Here is a 20,985-nt window from a genome sequence, read left to right as displayed (position 1 = left end):
CGTCCCAAGGTCAAGGCCACAAGGTCATGAACTTAGAAAATTGCGAATTGTGTTTTTAGGGGGTAGCCGATTTCAATTTGCATCTTCTCCTATGGGGTTTGTCGAATCTGGCAGGGGTTTTCGGTATTTGGTTTGCCCGATGGCACCTGCATAGCCCCACGGAGCTCGATTTTTTTTTTTTCATTTTAGTCCCAAGATCAAGGTCACAAGGTCATGAACTTAGAAAATTGCGAATTTTGACATAAAAATCAGACGACCGCCCAAACTTTGAGAGCGAGGATGACTATTTTTTATGCATAATCTTGAGGTCATTCCGCACCTAAAGTCTTGAAACCATTTTTCTCTATCTCGAACACCTTGCCCATGGCGCCCCCTTCAAGTTTGTTTTTACGTTGATTTAATCAAAGTATGGATAATCCGAGGAGTGTGAAATGCCATATAGCCTATACGACGTTATATTGTTCCTGGAATGTTCCAGAGGAAGTTTTGCACCAAAGGTCATAATCCTTGACCTTTGACCTTTAAAGTTCACAAAGGTCAAATTTTCAAAGTTGTGGGAATCGAACCGGGTTTTCTACCTTCTTCGACGAACTAACTCCATTAAGCTATAGCATGTATCCTGCTTCCTTATTTTAATGTCCACAACATTGTTTTGGGACCTTTTAAAGGTTATGCAAAGGTCAAATTTTTAAAGTTGTTGAACGAAACCGGGTTTTTGACATTTTGCAGCAAATAACCTGTCACTCGTACCACATCATGTTGATCATTTTTTAACTTAGTCAAACATTATCACATTGTCTCATCCTTGACTTCTGAAACAATCTACATCGTCAAATACCGCTCGTGAACCATTGTCGTCTTCAGACTTGTTAATATTGTTGGGAATTCGCGCCCGCCGGCGTGCGAGCGGCCACGTAACTCGAGTCGCGGCACGTCGCCCACCTGACGGACAATTCTGTCGTGACCCTCTCGGACTAACGCCGGGAACTCGTCACGGGTGGGCCTTTTAGCCTCACCACGATCGTGCCAATCGGCCCCCCACGTGGGATAGGGTTGTTCGCCAAATTTGACCTACCTAAGTACCCACACGGAGGGTAGACCGGGCGATCGCACCTCGCCGCAGGTCGACTCCGGACACGGGCCACTTTAAGCGACCCGTTCTGTACTATCGGGATAACCGAGCGGTGTTATCGTCAACCTCGACGGTTCTGATTAATTATCGGGCGTATTTAGCCCACTACCAACCCTTTACGTGAAGTAAGATGGAGATTCAATTAAAGAAAAGACGAAGCGAAACGGGAAAAACAGTTCAACATGAGGCACATTTATTCCGCGGCACACGGATAGCACACATATACAATTACAACAATTATGCACCAAAAGCAATTGCAACAAAAGAAACACAACAATGCAGATCTACTACCGACTATGCGAGCACACGGCAACACTTACACAGTTTTACTTTACAGACGGCGCCGACAACACATATACTCAAAAGCAAAAGAAAAGGGCCACCCTCAACGACAAGGGGGCAGACGTGGTCTATGGGCGCGAGACCGGGCGAAGCTTACCCGTCTTGTGATGAGCCGCAAATGTCGCGGCGGTGCCCCGACTCCGCGCTCCTCCGCGGGTTTCGTTGGCACTGATTGGAATGGGGTGGGAACGGGGCCCCCTTTCCGCACTATCTCAGCGCGGGGGGGGGGAAGGGGGGAATTGTTGACGCTTTGGGGAAAGAGGATAGCTGGCTTGCTTGGGTTCCGCGACGAGCGACTCCAATGCGACCTCGACCGCGCTCCCGGCTTCCCCTCTCTGCATCTCCCCGACAGACTCCGAACCCCGACAGACTGACTCTCCTCCAGACCCGTCTTGACTGCTGCTGTCACACTCCGCCGCTGCCACACCTCTCCAACTCACCCGAGCCCAAAACTGACTGAATTCGCCCTGAGCTCGGCGCTTTATAGTACGGCAGGAGAACCCATATGCAAATTTCCGGATCAGGATGAGCTTGGGGGCGGAGCCACGCTCGCTCATTGGATGGAGGAAAAGTGGGCGTGAACCTCCCCTGATCCTCGAATTTGCATATATCGATTCTACTCCGACGCGCCTGGAGGCGGGGCCAAATCGCCCCGCGCTTGCTGATAGGACGGAACAGAAGTGGGCGTGTATCATTCCTGATCCGACTTCTCCTCGGAAAGGCCGCTTTTTGCACCCGCTGCTTGGCGCGCACCCTGTAAGAGTCCAGGACAGCCTGACGCTCGGTGCCCACAAGCGGTGCGGGAATGGCCGCAGAAGGAGAGGCGAAGGTGGTGGAGGGTCTAAAGTGGCGGTCCCTGGCCACGGTGACGCTTGGAATGGCGGTGATGCGATGGTTGCGGGATGGTGTGCTGTGAAGGTAAAGGTCGTGGCTGTTGGCGTTGTTGTTGTTGTGAAGCGGAGTTGCGGTTGGTGGTTGTTGTGTGATGGCGGTTGAGACGTGGTTGGTTCAAAATAAAGATAGAACAGAAAAACGGCTATCTTAAAGGGTCGCAGCCCGAATGAATCACATTTATTCCCTCTAAACAACGGGTTTGGGGCTAACTACACATGTACTTACAGAGATATCTCACCTACGGGACCTGAATGGTGGTTTGCGAATTTCCTCAACCACAACAATATTTAAACCTGAATCTGAACCTGAACAATGCAACTCCAACTAATGTGTTGTGATTTACTGTTAATGCACTCAGAGCAACTCAGGATGGGCACAAAAATGCTATCTAGAAAAGCGAAACTCAAGATAAATATTCATCACTGGATAAAAAGTTATGTATTCTACATGAAACAGAGAACTTTTCACGTGCCCCTCAAATACCTTATTCATGTTACCTAGATACAGCAATCAAATTATTCAATCATTTTCTCGATGTGTAAAGTGACAAGTACATTTAAAATCCTGTGGATACCAAGTAAAACCTTTCCTCATATCAGCTGCACAAATACTGTGAAGAGGAACTTGAGTTTTTTTAAACAACTAAAATCTTCTTTCGGCTGCTCCCGTTGGGGGTCGCCACAGCGGATCATCCGTATGATCCGCATAGTGCTTTGGCTTAGTTTTTACACCGGATGCCCTTCCTGACGCAACCCTGGTCGCCTCTTACGACACAGGGATATGGTACACCTATACTAACCGGGGCATACACCGGGCCCAGTACACTGGTACTCACTTCGCCGACCTCGGAAGGATGACAGGCTGAGTCAACCTCCTGGTGTGTATTAATTCAAGCGGCCAACGGGGCTTGAACTCAGGACCTTTTGGATCCCAAGCCGCTCCCCTCAACACTACGCCAACACCAGGCTGAAACAACTAAAATAGTTTTTAAACAACTAAAATAGCAAGGGTTAATCAAGTTAAAATTCCTTCTTGCACATTTAAAAATACTGTTATGGATTTCAGAATAGGATCTGACTAATGCACACAACATCCAGGTCCTCAGACAGTTATTTCCATAAATGCATGTTCAAATAGACCCATCCCCTTGTCTGGTGGGATTCTAACTCTGATGCGTTAGAGAAGGGTATAGAACAGATTGCCTTTCTTATGGGATAAACTTTTCCTCTTTACGACATGTTCATGCACGCGAGAGATAGCCATTAGTCCAACAGAGACTCGTTCTACCCCCTTTCCATCAGGACACATTGGCTTGGAAATAGACTATTTATTTACACTTTGGACTTACAGGACATTTGATTAAACACACTGCAGGCTTTTTATGAACAGTTATTCTGACGGTCAAATACTGCTGTGGATCATTTACCTCAGGACCACCTTTTTCCATCGACGTTTGACACCCACCTCTCTTTCACCTGTGTTTGACATCCACCTTTTTCCATCGATGCCTGACGACCTGTTCGGCAGCCCCGTGGATGCTGGCTCGCTCCTGCTCGTGTCGGGCCGAACGGGGAGATGTCTGCCAGTGACGTTTTGTGAGCGCCCCACGTTTTTGCTTGGCAATTCCGGCAAATGACCGCCCTTTGGCGCTCGTCCAGCGCCCCGAACATGGTGTCGTGAGCCGGGCCTGTGTTGATGGGGAGTTGCATCTCGCTCGATGGTGAGGAAGGGATGATCACGAGATTGGCAGTTGGAGGTCACGTGCGATGCGTCAGTAGGCAAACTGTATTGGGCTGAAGTCTGCTTGAGGCTCCGCCCACAATGGCCTAAAAAAGGATGGGAGGACCGCCTTCCTGAAGGTTGTTGATAGGAACTGTCACCAACTGTCAGGAGCTGAGTGTTGCTTACAGCTGTCTGCTGGTTACAGCTCCTGACAGTTGGTGACGGTTCCTTACAGGTCCTGACCGTTGGTGACGGTTCCTTACAGCTCCTCACCGTTGGTGAGGGTTCCTTACAGCTCCTGACCGTTGGTGACGGCTCCTTACAGCTGCCTGTTTGTTACGGCTCCTGATAGCTCCTGACAGTTGTTGGCGGTTGGACCGTTCCTGCTGGTTCTGCTCGGTACCTGCTGTTGGCGTACCTGATTCTTGGCGTACCTGATTCTTGGTGTACCTGATTATTGGCGAGCCTGATTATTGGCGTCCCTGGTTCTTGGGGGTGACGAAGTGACGTTGATTGGTGTTTGAGCCCGTTTGCGGGTGGGTGCACGTCGAGGCAGGGCGCTGGCAGCGGACCAAGGCATGCTCACACATTTTATTGAACGCATGATGACCTGCCTTGGTAAGCCGAGACTGGATTTCTTCCCCCACTGAATGATCTGCTGGGTACCCTTGTCTTGTGTTTAATTGTTAAGTAAGGCATAGTGATAAGCATCTGCTCTTTGTCTATTTTTCTATCAATGCCTGTTGAATTCTTTCTTTTTTGAGATCATTTTGATTGATTTGAATTCATCCATTTACACCACAAGGAAATAAAAAGTTCTTCAGTTTATTTATTTTTCTTCGTAATAAATTCCTTGTTGACGTTTCAACCTGTCCGTGCTTGTTCTTTCCTTCCATTGATCCAGCATTGTCCGATCCTATATCGACTTGTGTCAGGTAAGGTGAGATCTGTGACCTGCTACAGGTACCATGTAAACCTGTACAATCCTGTTCCATGGTCAGGGTGTCGGCGACGAAACCGTCTCCCCCACCAGGTTTTCTGGTGAGGAGGGTGTTTGGATATGGACACCCAGCAGGATTAAAAACAAAACCTGTCAAAGGGCGGAGGAGCTCCTTGTGAGCCAACGGCCATCCATATCGAGTGCCCAACTGTGTCTGTGGACGTCCTCCTGCAGTTGGGTTTACTTTTTTATTAGGAGGTTGGTGGCAGGATTTGCACTCCGGCCACCGTAAGACCCTTCATTCCGCAAAACACAAAAACGCAAAAAAATCTGAAAACCCACTCCGTGGGAGTACCTCCTGTGCAGCTTCCCTTCGCAGGGCAGCTCACCAGATGACGGGATTGGGGCAAAGCCTTTGGGACCCCCAATCTTTGATGATAGGAGGGAAACCATGGGGTAACATCCCTGGGTCAGATTGCGGGAGAGTGTGTCGGAGTGGTGCTGAGGTGCCGTCCACCAGACGGCGGTCTCCTTGGGTTAACCTGAGGCGGTCCCTTCGGGTGGGTGCCTGGAATGTCCTATCCCTAAGAGAGGATGATCACCTGTCTCTGTTATCATCTGAGCTCAAGCGTTTGGACATCAGGATTGCAGCTCTCTCTGAGGTTCGGAGACCGGATTGCGGCGAGATAATGGTGGGTGGTTACACCTACTATTGGTCTGGTCGCTCTGATGGTTACAATACCCAAGGAGTTGCTGTAGCTGTGTCCAATAAGCTGACCCCAATGATAATTGAGGTAACACCGGTCAACGAGCGTATTATGAGATTAAGGATTCGTCACTCCTTCGGTGTCATTTCCCTGGTCACTGTTTATGCTCCGACTGAGGCGAGTGATCTCACCGTGAAGGATGCATTCTACGCCACGCTGGAGTCTGTGGTTGATCAGTGCCCCAGACGAGATACACTTCTAGTCTTGGGGGATTTCAATGCATCGACTGGAACTGATGGGGATGGTTATGAGGTGTGTGTTGGTCCCCATGGGTCAGGAACTATGAACCAGAATAGCACTAAGTTCCTTGACATTGCAAGAAGTCATGGACTTAGGGTGGCTGGTTCATGGTTTCAGCGCCCACAAGCTCATCGCTGGACTTGGTATTCCAACGCTGGCGGTGTGGCAAAGGAGATTGACCATGTCCTCATTGACGGTCATTGGATGATGATCCAGAACTGCAGGGTCTACCGGAGTGCTCAGTTCCTCAATACTGACCACAGGCTTGTTGTAGCAACTCTAAAGCTGCACCTTAAATCCTGGAGAATGGTACTATCCCAGCCTCGGCTGGATGTTGGCAAGCTCAGGGATGAGAGAGTAGCTGAGGAGTTTGCGAACAGGCTGAGTGAACACTTGGGGAGTCTGGGTGCTTTGGGGGGTCCTGAAGAGTTGGGGAGTGCCTTCAAGACCACCGTCCTTGATGTTGCCGGTGGATGTCTTGGAGCTCACCGCAGGGCAAAGAAGAATTTTGTCTCTCAAGGGACACTGGATACCATTGACCAGAGTCGCAGGGTCAGGCTGAATGGCAGAGCTGAGCTGTTCAGGGAGCTGAGGCGTAAAACTGTACGTGCACTGAGGGTGGACAAGGAGGCCTATGTGCGAGGAATCTGTGAGGGGGTAGAGCATCACCTGTGGACAGGTGATTCTCGTCCCGCTTACAGGGGAATTCGTGCATTGCGTTCATCCAAGCCCATCCCTCGGATCACTGCAGTTAGAGCAGAGAGTGGTAGGCTCTTGACAGAGGAGTCTGAAGTGAAGGCCCGCTGGGCCGGTTACTTTGAGCGGTTGTACCAGGCTGATCCCCCAGCTGTCGAGTTGGATATCAAGGGTGTTACAATCCCTGTTGCTGACCCTCGAATCAACTGTGGTCCACCTTCGCTTGTGGAAACACGGGCTGCGGTGAACCGGTTGAAACGGGGCAAAGCTCCAGGGATCTGTGGCATCCATGCTGAACTTCTCAAGGCTGGTGGAAATGCTGCACTCGTGTCGTTGCATGCAGTTTTGTGCTCTGCCTGGAACACAGGCATCATCCCAACTGATTGGAAGAGGGGCCTTGTTGTTCCTCTCTGGAAAGGGAAGGGTGATCGCCAAGACTGCAACAACTACCGAGGGGTGACGCTGCTCTCAGTGCCGGGCAAGGTCTTTGCTCGGATAATTCTTGATAGGGTTTGCCACCATCTGCTTGAGCACCAGCGTCCAGAGCAAGTCAGGCTTTACACCAAAGAGGTCAAAGTATTGACCATATCCTTGCTCTTCGTGTCCTCACCGAACGCAGACGAGAGTTTCGGCAGGGACTGCTTGCAGCCCATGTTGATCTCTGTAAAGCGTTCGATTCAGTGAATCGGGATGTCCTCTGGAGGATTCTTGGTCTTCGTGGGGTGCCACCAAAACTGATCGATCTGATGTCTGAACTCTACTCTGGTACTGAGAGTGCCGTGAAGTGTGGTGGTACCATCTCTGACTTATTTCCAGTTGTTATTGGAGTTCATCAGGGGTGTGTACTGGCTCCCACACTTTTCAGCACTTGTATGGACTGGATTTTAGGGAGGATGTCTGAGAGATCAAGCTGCGGTGCATCGTTTGGGAATGTCAAGATCTCGGACCTTGATTTTGCAGATGATGCAGTCATCTTTGCGAAGACTTTAGATATCCTTTTGGGGGCCCTCGAGGTGCTGAATGAGGAGTCGGAGCCGCTGGGATTACGGGTTTCTTGGGTCAAAACTAAGATCCAGGCTTTCGGTGACATCTTGGATGCTGCTGTCCTGTCTGTGTCTGTTTGTGGTGAGGATGTTGAGGTCGTGGAGAGATTCACTTACCTTGGCAGTGATATTCATGTCTCTGCTGGCTGTGAGTCAGAGGTCAGCAGACGTCTGGGTCGCGCCTGGGGAGTCATGGATTCACTGGATCATGGGGTGTGGCGCTGCCAGTACCTGTGCGGGAGGACGAAAGTCCAAGTCTTCAGGTCCTTGGTACTTCCAGTCTTGCTCTATGGATGCGAGACTTGGACTCTGACCAAGGATCTGAGACGGAGACTTAACTCCTTTGGTACCAGGTCTCTTCGGAGAATCCTTGGCTATCGCTGGTCGGATTTTGTGTCCAACGAGCGGTTGCTGAGAGAGACTCGGATGAGATTTGTTACCTGCATAGTCCGTGAGCGTCAGTTGCGGCTGTATGGACATGTGGCTCGTTTTCCTGACGCTGGTCCTGCTCACCAGATTCTCTCAGTGAGGGAGTCTCATCAGTGGAGGAGGCCAGTGGGCCGACTACGTTCCTTGTGGTTGCAGCAGGTTGACCATCATCTCAAGGAGATGGAGATGGGCCTGGCATCTGCCTGGGGGATGGCCAGACGGAGGCCCCTGGAGTACCGGCGGAAAGTAGACGCAGCGACGCGCTGTTCTTGCACATGCTCCCATACCTGTCCTGACCTGGGAGGTAATTCCCAAACAAATTAACCTGTCATAGTTGGCGTGCACCAGTGGTAAATGTTCGGCTGTCTTACTTAAGATCTAATCAAAACAAGATTGGTGCATCGTCGAGGGCACATTCCCTGGTCAGGAAGCCAAGTGACCTCGATTTAAATGGAAAAATTAGACGGTGGACACTGGAACTCCTGGTTAACTGATTTGCATTCGTGGTTATTAAGCAACCCACTGTACCATAAAGTTAATTGTGAACGGTGGCCCCAGGTCCGTTTCTTCCAAGGAGAAATGACGATGAACCCCCCCTCATAATACACTCGGTACCTGTGGCCGTAACAATACTTTTCACTGAACCACCTTCTCCATTATGTTTTTGAGTTTTAAGTTCTAAGTAAAAGTGAGATTATTGAATGATCACACATCAACATTTTTTTTGCTGAAGTCAATAAAAGCAGTCGCACATTTGACTGATTCCGGCTGGTCGTCTAACTTGAAGACATCACAATAAAACCGTTTTTAACTGCTTAAGAGGATTAAGAGGGAAACGAAAAAAGTGGATTTTGGGAAAATGCATAGTGGATAAAATAACCTCCACAAAAATACTTCCTATTACCTTATTTGACCCCCTTAAATTGGTAGTCTAGTAAATGGGGTGGAAAAAATAAATCAAATCAAGAAATAAAAGTGGAGAGAGAGAGAATGAAATTAAAGGACAACAAATATAATTTTATTGTTCTTTTTTTTTTACGAAATAGGGTCTCGAAGAAGATAACAAAGGGGAAAAAGTCAATGCAACGACAGTGGGGAAGTGGGATAGCTGGGCAGCGGGGTGACAAGCAGGGTAATGAATGACCAGGAAAAGAAGAAAGGGAGGAAACACAGCAACAAACCTGAATGAAGCCCACAGGAACACTCTGCCCGAACAAGGACACATCAACCGAACACAAAATCTCACACAAAGGCACTCAATGAGGCGCTTAAATACATTAAAACAGCAACAATTAACAAAAAACTGTTAAACAACACAGGTATCTTTCATTTTCGAAGACAATCTCTCAGAGCAGAGAAGATCATCCCTCGCCACCTTTGTTATAAATGAAGTTTTGGTGGATATGTTTAAAATAAAATAAATAATGAAAAAAACCTCAAACATATAAATGGTCCTTGTAAAATACTGATCATTCAGTCTAAACCTTATAGCAGAAGCTGAAGTATCTCCCACCAGAAGTGAAAATGCTGATCTAAGCCAACAGTGCAATATGACACTGAAAGCAATATTATGCCTTGTTTACAAAACGAAAAACTCAAACATGTACCACGATCAAAAACCATTACTATATTCTACCATCTTGAAAGATATTGTTTGAAGAGCCTGGCCACTGATCAGTAAAGCCAAGAAGAGCACAGCTGGGTCAGCAAGGCAGGATTGGCTCTCACCTGAACAGATCCGAACAGACAGGACACGGGCAACACAGTGTAGGACAGTTCCAGGGATGACATCATGCAGCTTGACATAATCCACAGCTGAAACGTGTGCTAGGCCTGATCCAGAACGTCCAAGGATTTGAGGCTGCCGCATAGCTGCACAGGCCTTGAGTAATTCCAAGCATTCAGGCTGCACAATGCTAAACCCTGCACATCATCAGCCAGACACTTAGCTTCAAAATTACAGTCATTTATAACACACATTGTTGTTATTAAAGAGCAAGTGGCAAAACAACTAACTAGAAAGCATCTCAAAATGCAAAGCCCATCCACATCCACTTTGTACTCAAACTAAACTTTACGAAAACGACAGTTTCAAAAAATTGCACATTTTAATTTGTGTTCTCCACAATCTCTTATAGTGGGGCAACTTAGCATAACAATTGTGCATTTTGTGAGGAAAGCACCAAATTTGGCACACTAGTAGCCTATCATATTATGAACAGATTTGGATATTGGGCCATCTCAAATTTTTTGATGGCAGTGGAAAATGGCTGCCACAGCCATCAGCGGCTGATTTTGAGATGGCCCAATATCCAAATCTGTTCCTAATATGATAGGCTACTAGTGTGCCAAATTTGGTGCTTTCCTCACAAAATGCACAATTGTTATGCTATATTTAGCTAAGTTGCCCCACTATTAATAAAGACTGGTTGAAGATTTGATGACAAAAGCTCAATTGGTAAAAATGTTATGACCTGGACATACACACTGAATCACAATGGTAAACAAGGATTTCAGTTAAAACATTTATGGATGGTCTACCACTTCACCGATGGCATTATCCTTACAATGTTTTATTTCCCATTGGGAGTAGAACGAGACGTGGCAAGTTTGAAATTTTTTCAATCAGTGGTTTCAGAGATATAATGCTTTAATTTTTTGTGTTTCATCCAGGATGGCTGCCATATCACGTGACCTATGACGTCACAATTATAATTAAAATATTCTCCATGTGGGGGGGGGTCGCATCAATCGGGCAAGTGGTTCCTGATAAAAGTAAATGCTAAAAAAAATAATAGGGCAAAAAAAGGCCAAACAAGGATTTCAATTAAAACATTTATGGCTGGTCTACCACTTCACCGATAACGACATCCTTACAATCCTTTATTCCCTTTGGGAGGAGAATGAGACGTGCCAAGCTTCAAACAAAAGCTCAAATGGTAAAATAGTTACGGCCTGGACAGACACACAGAAAGACAGACACACACAGAAGTGATTGCAAAACCCCGTCTTCTGCTACGTGGTGGATGGGGTGCTGAGCAATCAAAATGTCACAAAAATGCCATTTAATTATGCAAATAGTTATTTGCTCAATTAACAGACAAGTCTCATGATCGTTTTCGAGAGAGAAACACCAGGTATGTGCTTCTATTTGTGCAGATGGCATATCTCTGGCTTTCAATGACCAGTGGGGAATATCATGCTCACAGTTCTGTGGATGTAGTGCCTCACAGGCTCCCAGATGAAGCATGCGGCTGCGAGCTGTGGAAGTGAGCACCTCTGTAGTTTGGACGTGTTTACTCCCTTTTTGGGATCGCACATCTGCAATAGGGAGAGGAAAAGCAACAATTTCAAACGATAAGAAAAGGCACAAGGGCAATGCAATAAGGATCACCACCTCTTTCATTAGGTTTGGGCTGACAAAATTATTAAATGAAATGCACGTTAATTTACCATTAGCCTGACAACTGCAACGAGAAACAATCTGACTTTGTTCTTATTCGTATTCTTTAACAGCCACAATTATTGCCATGTTCTTGTGAATTTGGCCAGAGGAAGGTAGGCCAAATTATTTCAAGAACAGGCTGGCCAGGCCTGATGTTCAGCTAAGGTTAGGGCAGGAATGTGTAATTTGGGTGCTGGCGATAGCTCACCTTCTCTTTGCGAAGGACACCATGGGATCTTGAACATCCACCAACTAATGCTGGCAGATGGGACGCATATTTAACGTCCATCCGAGGGACGGTACACACATCGATGAGTCACTCTGCCTGTGAACCACCGGCATGACAGTTTATAGCTGGGTAAAGATTCAAACCCAGGCTAGACTAGACAGCTGAGAGGCGAGCATGTATGTGTGCACGCACACACCACTCGAGGCCATCCTGCCAGCCCAATCTGATGCTTCATTACATAATGCTTTTATCAACCTGCAACTGGTGTCTTTGCACTTATGAACACTTTGTAATGATATTTTTCCAGGATTAATTAAATAATTAATTAGCAAGAGGATCGAGGCCCACAAAATTCAAAACAAAAAAGACTGACCATTTAATGCTGCAACTATGATTTTCAATAATATAAGGGTAATTGTCTGGTATTGCTTATTAAAAAATAAAAAAATTTGAACGGACTTTTGGCGAGTGTTGCAGGCTGTGAAAGGCCATGAGGAACTGCCCAATGCTAAAAGCAGTGTCACAGTACATAGGCTTCAGAAGCCTTTTTTACAATGCCAGCGAACCTCCTAAAAAAGGAATCAATTCATGGATACGTTTCTGGCTCACTGACCTTCATCAGTATGGAGTGGACTCCCCTCAATAGTTTAACTGTCAAGCCAACCCATAAGGGTTTAAACACAACACAACAAAACACAAATACAAACACACACAAATGTGGATAATATGAGACCTGGTAGATGTCCGTTCCACCTCCTGAAACCCACCCACGTGTGGAGATAGAAGCCAACAACAGCAACTTGCGCACGCACGCACATACATGCACTTTGAGACCTGGAAGGGCTCCATTCCACCTTCTGAAAGCTGCATATGGAGATAACCAATGACACACACCCAACTTTAAGAAGGCCCCCAAATGAAACTGGCTTTTATGTCTTATGACATGACATAACCTATACAGGCCAGTTTTTCGTGAGTGAGTAAAACAGCATAGAAATAGGTGTATAACAAAAAAAGGCCAGAGTCAGGCTGAAAAAGCCATTCTCAGAGGGGTGAAGCGCAACGGATGTTATTTCTGTGGTTGAGTGGATATAGCAAATCACAAAGGAAGGTTTAGATTCTGGGAGGCAAGCTTGCATGCTATGTGTTGCCAAATGTAACAAGGTGGTGTAAAATCCTTTTCTTGTAACTATCCCGTACTTCAAAAGTTACAACACATTCATCCGATCAAGCAATAGGTAATTTTTTCAAAGATCTAACAGGTTATCGAAAAATAATTACACCTTCAACTTTTGCTATCGTATGTGAAAAGTTAAATCTTTATCAAAAGGGATGAACAAAATCAAGGTACGAGATAACTGAAGAGCTATCAATCTTCAGCATTTAAGTTTGTAATAAATCTATTTATTAGCATGCATTTCAATCATAGGAAAGAGGTATGAAAATAGCACAATCTCTATTTTTTTTTCAACTGACATATATAAAAGTAATAATTAAAGCTGAGTTAAACTTTTTTCATTGAAATTATATGCTGTTGTGAGGACAGGTCTCAGCATTTTCCTGGAGGACCAATTCACGACCCAAAAGAATGATGTGCCATAGCCTCAGTGGTCCAAAAGAGCTTCTTGCTGTGATCCAATTACAAGGATTAAGAGAGCACTAACCTATTGGAATTATTACCAGAAATTTCCTTTATGTTAACTCAACCATACTTGTCAGGGAAAATAGGAAAATGGGAGGGGAGAATGGGGGGGGGGACTGGTTTCCATAATCTGACAAAGTGCCCAAACAATACTTGACCTAATATACAGGGTGCTCCAAAAAGACCTGGACAACTTTGGTTGTTTATATATTTCGTACCACAAATGAGACGATAACTTTTGTTTTATACGATACAGAAACTCATAAAGTTTTCTTTATTTTCAGGTATGATGGTTTAATTTAAAGAAAGTGGTGACCCCACAGGAGAAAGTACCTCATGGGTAGAAAGAAAGTACGTGGGAGTACCTCCTGTGCAGCTGCCCTTCGCAGGCCAGCTCACCGGATGATGGGATTGGGGAAAAGCCTTCAGGACCCCATTCTTTGATGATAGAAGGAAAAACATGGGGTAACCTTCCCGGGTTGGATTGCGGTAGTGTGTATCGGGATGGTGCTGAGGTGTCGTCCACCAGACGGCGTCTCCTCAGATTAGCTTGAGGCGGTCCCTTCAGGTGGGTGCCTGGAATGTCCTTTCCCGAAGATAGGATGATCACCTGTCTCTGCTATCATCTGAGCTCCAGAGCTTCAGCATCGGTATTGCAGGACTCTCTGAGGTTCAGAGACCAGATAGTGGCAAGGTCATGGAGGGTGGTTACACCTATTACTGGTCTGGTCACTCTGATGGTTACCATGCCTAAGGAGTTGCTGTAGCTACTTCCAATAAGTTGGCTCCCATGATAATTGAGGTAACACCAGTCAACGAGCGAATTATGAAACTGAGGACTCGTCACTCCTTGGGTGTCATTTCCCTGGTCTCTATACATGCTCCGAGTGAGGCGGGTGATCTCACTGTGAAGGAAACATTCTATGCCGTGCTCGAGTCTGTGTTGATCAGTGCCCCAGTTGAGATACTCTTATAGTCTTGGGGGGACTTCGATGCATCGATTGGCACCAATAGGGATGGCTATGAGAGTGTCGGTCCCCATGGGTCTGGAACTGTGAACCATGATAGCACTAGGTTCCCATACCTAACTGGGTGGCTGTTTCATGGTTTCAGCACCCACAGCCTCATCATTGGACTTGGTAATCCAACACTGGTGGTGTTGCAAAGGAGAATGACCATGTGGTGGTTGATGGTCGCTGGAGGATGATTCAGAACTGCAGGGTCTATCAGAGTGCCCAGTTCCTCAATACTGACCACAGTCTTGTTGTAGCATCTCTGAAGTTGCAGCTTAAGTCCAGGAGAGTGGTGCCATCCCAGCCTAGCCTGGATGTTGACAAGCTCAAGCCTAAGAGGGTAACTTAGGCATTTGCAAAAAGGTCGAGTGGGGATTTGGGGGGTCTGGGTGTTGTGGGGAATCCTGAAGAGTTGTGGAGTGCCTTTACGGCTACCATCCTTGATGTTGCCAGTGGATGTGTTCGAACCCACGATGAGGCGAAGTGGACCTGTGTCTCCCAAGAGGCCCTGAATATCATTGACCAGAGTTTCAGGGCCAGGATTAATGGCAGATCTGAGCTGTTCAGGGAGCTAAGGCATAAAACTGTATGTGTGCTGAGGGCAGACAAGGAAGCTCAAGTACGAGGAATCTGTGAAGAATTAGAGCATCACCTGTGGACGAGTGAGTCTCGTCCTGCTCACAGAGGAATTCATGCATTGCGTTCCTCCAAGCATGTCCCTCGATGCGCTGATGTTAGAGCAGAAGGTTGTGGACTCTTGACAGAGGAATCCGAAGTAAAGGCCTGCTGGGTCAGTTACTTTTAGCAGCTGTACTAGGCTGACCCACCGGCTGTTGAGTTGGATGACAGGGGATTAACTATCCCAATTGCTGACCCTCCAATCAACTGTGAACCACCTTCATTTGTGGAAACACAAACTGTGGTGAATCAGTTGAAAGAAGGTAAAGCCCTAGGTATCTGTGGCATCCATGAGGAACTTCTCAAGGCTGGTGGAAATGCTGTAATGGTATCATTACATGCAGTTCTATGCTGTTTGGAGCACAGGCATCATCCAAACTGACTGTAAAAAGGACTTTGTTCTCCCTCTCTGGTAAGGGAAGTGTGATCGCCAGAACTGCAACAACTACCGAGGGGTGACGCTGCACTCAGTGCCAGGCAAGGTCTTTGCTCGGATAATTCTTCATAGGGTTCGCCACCATCTGCTTAAGCACCAGCGCCAGAGCAGTCGGGTTTTTACACCAAAGAAGTCAACGATTGACTGTATGCTTGCTCTCCGGGTCCTCATCGAATGCAGATGAGCGTTTCAGTAGGGGCTGCTTGCAGCCTATGTTGATCTCCACAAAGCATTTGATTCAGTGAATAGAGATGCCCTCTGGAGGATTCTCGGTCTTCGCAGGGTGCCACCAAAGTTAAATGATATGATTTCTGAACTATACTCTGATACAGAGAGTGCTATGAGGTGTGGTGGTTCCATCTCCAACTTATTTCCAGTTATTAATGTAGTTTGTCAGGGGTGTGTATTGGCCCCCACACTCGACACTTGCATGGATTGGATTTGGGGGAAGGTGTCGGAGAGATCAAGCTGTGCTGCATCGCTTAGGAATGTCAAGATCTCTGACCTTGACTTCGCAGATAATGCAGTCATCCTTACTGAAACACTGGATGTCCTTGTAGGGGCCTTCGAGGCACTGAATGAGGAATCAGAGCTGCTGGGACTACGGGTATCCTGGGTCAAAACAAAGAGCCAGACTTTCAATAACATCTTGGATGCTGCCATCTTGTATGTACCTGTTTGTGGTAAGGACATTGAAGTTAAGGAGAGATTCACTTACCTTGGCAGTGATATTCATGTCCCCGCAGGTTGTGAGCCAGAGGTCAATGAACGTCTGGGTCGGGCCTGGGGAGTCGTGGATTCATTGTATCATGGGGTGTGGCGCTTTCAGCACCGATGCAGGACAACAAAAGTCTGAGTCTTCAGGCTCTTGGTGCTTCCAGTCCTTGCTCTATGGATGTGAAACTTGGACTCTAACAAAGGATCTGAGATTAAGACTTAACTCCTTCATTACCAGGTCTTTTCAGAGAATCCTTGGCTATTGCTGGTCAGACTTTGTGTCCAATGAGCGGTTGCTGAGAGAGACTCAAATGAGATTTCTTACCTGTATAGTTTGTGACAGTCAGCTGTGGCTGTATGGACATGTGGTTCGATTTCCTGATGCTGATCTTGCCTACCAGATTCTCTCAGTGAGGGAGCCTCTTGAGTGGAGAAGGCCAACGGGACAAATGCGTGCCTCGTCGTTGCAGCAGGTTGATCAAAATCTCAAAGAGATGGGGATCGGCCAGGCATCTGCCTAAGGAATGGCCAGACGGAGGCCACTGGAGTACCGACGGAAAGTGGACGCAGCAACGCGCTGCTCCGGCGCATGCTCCCTTACCTAACCTAACCTAACAGGAGAAAGCTCAGTGCGTAGACTGGTTCATCGAGATGAGATCCGACATGCAAGTTCAGCATAATTTCTGTAAGACGTATGGAAGGAATCCGCCATTGCGGATGAGTATCAGAGAGTGGTACAAGAGTTTTACGGAGACTGGAAGTTGTCAAATACAGAAAAGTACTGGTCGACCAAGCACAAGTGCAGCAGATGTTGAACAAGTGCGTGAATCATTTTAACAAAGTCCCAGAAAATCAATTTGATGCGCATCCAGAGAACTGAGACTACCAACCACCACTGCACACAGGATTTTGCATAAAAGACAAGCTTTATGCCTATAAGGTGCAGATTCTGCAGGAGCTCAAACCAAATGATGGACCCAAACACAAGGAGTTTGCCTTGGAAATGCTCAGTCGCATTGAGGATGATGAAGATGACCTGAAAAAGGTCATGTCCACAGACAAAGCTTGCTTTCATGCATTGGTGAAGGTCATCTGGCACAATTTGAGGATCTGGGGCTCTGAAAACCCCCACATGGTCATTGAACACACACACACACACACACACACACACACACACACACACACACACACACACACACACACACACACGACAGTCCAAAGGTCAATGTATGGTGTGGCCTTCCACATGACCGCTTGGTGGGTCCGTTTTTCTTTGCAAAGGATAAAGTGACCTCAGCAATTCCATGAACATGTTAAAAGGATTCACCTTCTCACAGACTTAAGACCTGCAACCCGATATCATTTTTCAACAGGACGGCACTCCCCCTCATTGGGCCTTAGTTGTTCGAACTGTCCCGAATGATAAATTTCCAGGTCGCTGGATTGGCTGAAACGGACCAACCGCCTGGCCCCCACGATCACCAGACATAACTTCCCTTGATTTTTTTTTCTGTTAGATGTCTCCAACACCAAGGTGGCAAACCTGCAGGATCTTCGTTCTTGGATCACAGCTGCATGCACGCACACTGGTGAACGCAAGCATGCTGAGCATAACATGGCAAGAACTCATGGACCACCTTGATGTCCTGCGCATGACAAATGGAGCTCACATTGAAGTGTATTGATGGTGTGCAGAAAACTTCATGAGTTTCTGTATCACGTAAACCAAAGGGTATCATTGTATCATTTGTGGTTCTAAATATATTAACAACCAAAGTTGTATGGGTCTTTTTGGAACACCCTGTATTGTAATATTTCATTGCTATTGTACAATTCGATTTTAAATAAGCCAACCACGTTTTCTGTATCAGTAGTAACGCTAAGGAAGTTTAAGCTGTATTACTCATAACTAATCCTGAGCTGATATCAGTGGAGAAACCCTTGTTTTAATTTGAAAAGTGTAACTTGGGAGAAACAGGTTTACTATTCGATTACAGGATTGGAGGTCAACATCATAAAAATGGCCAAGTTTGGAGTTTCCTGTGTTGTAGAAGTGGTGCAGAAGTCAAAAAGGGTGGAAGCAAGTTGGACAAGGCCATGAAAAGGATTACATACAGTTTCTGGGGGGGGGGAAGTTTCAGTCATGTGTAAAGTAAAGCAGAGTTCCCTCATTTACACTTTGTGAACGAACACAAAAGCTCCATCTTTCTGATTATGAGTACAGCTTGTCAACACTAATTAGCAATGGTCTGAAGCATCGGAGGTCACCTGATCTCACAATTATTTGGTTCATCATGAAGTTCATCCTCACAATTGTCTCATCATATTTCCAGTGTGTTGATTGCTAAGGGAAGAATTCTTAGTTAATGTAACTGCAAGATCAAAAATCCTTGTGAATACAGGAATCATTGTTCCTCTACAGAATTATCTTGCTGCAACAAGAATTTGAAAGAGAATGAACTATCTTGGCCTTGGTGTAACTAAATTTTATCTGAGCACAGACAACTCAACAGCATGAATGTGTATTATATAAGGCACTAATCGCTGTTCCTGTCAGGACCTGGTGGTGGTACTGCCAATGCAAAGCTCGAGTCAATGCAGTTGGCTGCTGTGCTCACATTCCATCTATCCCTTGGATGTTGAAATTTTTGAGCCATCAATAGTCAGGAGAATCGAGTTATTGTCTTACAGAATGTGGGCTGCCATTTCTCAGATAATAAACTATCTGCAGTCACTTAAACAACCTTCTGGCTGCACACAACGAGGTGACATCTGCTACTTAAATTTAGGCAAATTTCTGCATTACTTGGTATACCACTCTGTGATCCATCTTGCTGACTTCCACATCTTGGACAGAGGATGCAAACTACTAAAATAATATGTACTAGAGAGTTCATAGAACACATTACCCCATGCTGTCTTGAGAAACAAGGACGTGGACGAGATCTACAAGCAGCAAATTTGACTGGTCGTAATGACTTAACATGCTGTAATATTTTGTCCAAGTAATGCTAAACGGAAGGGTTTTGAAAGTGCTAAAAAGACATTTTGTGTTCTCCTGTGTTCAAGTATACAATTCAATTGAAATAAAATAACGATTTAAAGGTCATAGAAAAATAAAATTCCGGAAGTTTACCGTCATCGATGCAGTGTCTAATTGCCCACCCTATTTAACACATTATATTAGTTATTTGTGCCTGTTGTTTTTTGTGTCCTTTATGATGTCCTTAAAAACAGTGTTTCCAGTTTGGAATGATTTTCAATCTTGTTTGACTGCCAGACAGGCAGACAAAGTAAAATAAATCATCTCACTCCTCTCTGCGCATGTGTAATAGAACAAATTTAGAGCCGAAGTATTCTTAAAACTGCAGGTTCGTTTTCCGATTCATGTTCCGGTTTGTGTTGAAAATATAACATTCAATTGAAATCAAGTTGTCCCTCGATCATAAACTGACTTTTGTAGACCGAAGGAAAAAGACAGACAGACAGACAGACAGACAGAAGTGAACCAATATCTTCATCCCACTTTTCGCTTCTCGTGCATGGGGTAAAAATATAATTCCCTTTCAAGGAACGCCAGTGCAGGAGGAGGCTAATAGGCCCATCAAAGCCTATGCTATTATTAACAACTTATGGTTGCTTGTCTGTGCTCTATCCATTTTTAAATACAGAAAGTCAAGCAGGGAAGCAGCACATGCCATTTTAAATATCTTTGGTATGAACTCGGACAGGGTTCGAACTTCCAACCTCCCACACTCAGAGCAGACGCTCTAACCATTACACCACCGAGGCTGGTAAAATGATGATTAATGTAACTACAACATTAAGCCACTGAGACGACATGATGTGTCATGAATTTGAACATTGATATAAAAGCAACAAAGTAAACTCAAGCTCACATTCAAACTTTGCAACTCAAATCAATAATGATGTATTCACATGTGGACACTGCTTAGAAAGAGCATTCAAGAGGAGAAGATCACAGATCCAAATGTTACAAAACAGCATTCTACTATGAAAGACTAAAGTGGTCAAATTGGCAGACATTTTAACATTAAAAAATTTAAAATGGAGCCTTCCCCCCCCCCCCCCCCACAATATACAATCAGATGATGTACAGCCAATCATATAAAATATATAGATGATGTGATATAGGAAATAGAGGGCAGAAAATGTCTTCCACTGGGAATATTACAAAGAAATTCATTGGAGTTTCATCTATGGCTTTTTGGTGGAATTTTCATACATGAATATAAAGCAAAAACAATCAGTAATGATAAAATCTAATAATTCACCACTTTAGAAACATGTTCTGCTTTATCATAGGTAAATGAGGCAGAACCAAACCCGATGTGTCCTTGGCCAGTGCAAAAAGGAAGTTTGAGTCTCATTGTAAGAAGAAAGAGCTATAAAATAGATCTGCTGCAACTGCAATCATGTTGGTCCTGTGATTGTTTCTTATCTTCCCCTTTTATTACTATATTGATAGCTGCTCTCTCAGTGTTATGTCACTGACAGCAGATTTCCTTTTCAGGGAAGTCATAAATTATATATATTTATTCCATCCCCCAGGCAGAGTGAGACAAAGTTTTGCAATCATTTACCAACAGAGTTTTTGTC

General features: G+C 45.6%; 1 protein-coding gene across 6 annotated transcripts in view; it reads right to left on the bottom strand.

Moving 5' to 3' along the window:
- SHLD2 (shieldin complex subunit 2) overlaps positions 1-20,985 on the bottom strand; it is an 80,710-nt gene that overhangs the window by 35,158 nt on the left and 24,567 nt on the right. For all 6 annotated transcript variants that reach the window (XM_085881686.1, XM_085881683.1, XM_085881682.1 and 3 more), the window contains 2 exons: positions 11,413-11,526; positions 9,934-10,128 (listed from right to left, as the gene is read on the bottom strand). In XM_085881686.1, coding sequence (XP_085737812.1) covers positions 9,934-10,128; positions 11,413-11,526 — 309 coding nt within the window. The remainder of the gene's footprint in view (positions 1-9,933; positions 10,129-11,412; positions 11,527-20,985) is intronic.

Source organism: Eptatretus burgeri, chromosome 5 (assembly GCF_056783735.1).
Source record: "Eptatretus burgeri isolate ZD-2024b chromosome 5, Ebu_testis_v1, whole genome shotgun sequence".
Taxonomy (NCBI): Eukaryota; Metazoa; Chordata; class Myxini; order Myxiniformes; family Myxinidae; genus Eptatretus; species Eptatretus burgeri.
The sequence above is the reverse complement of the archived record's forward strand: the minus strand, read 5'-3'. Positions and strand labels throughout refer to the sequence as shown.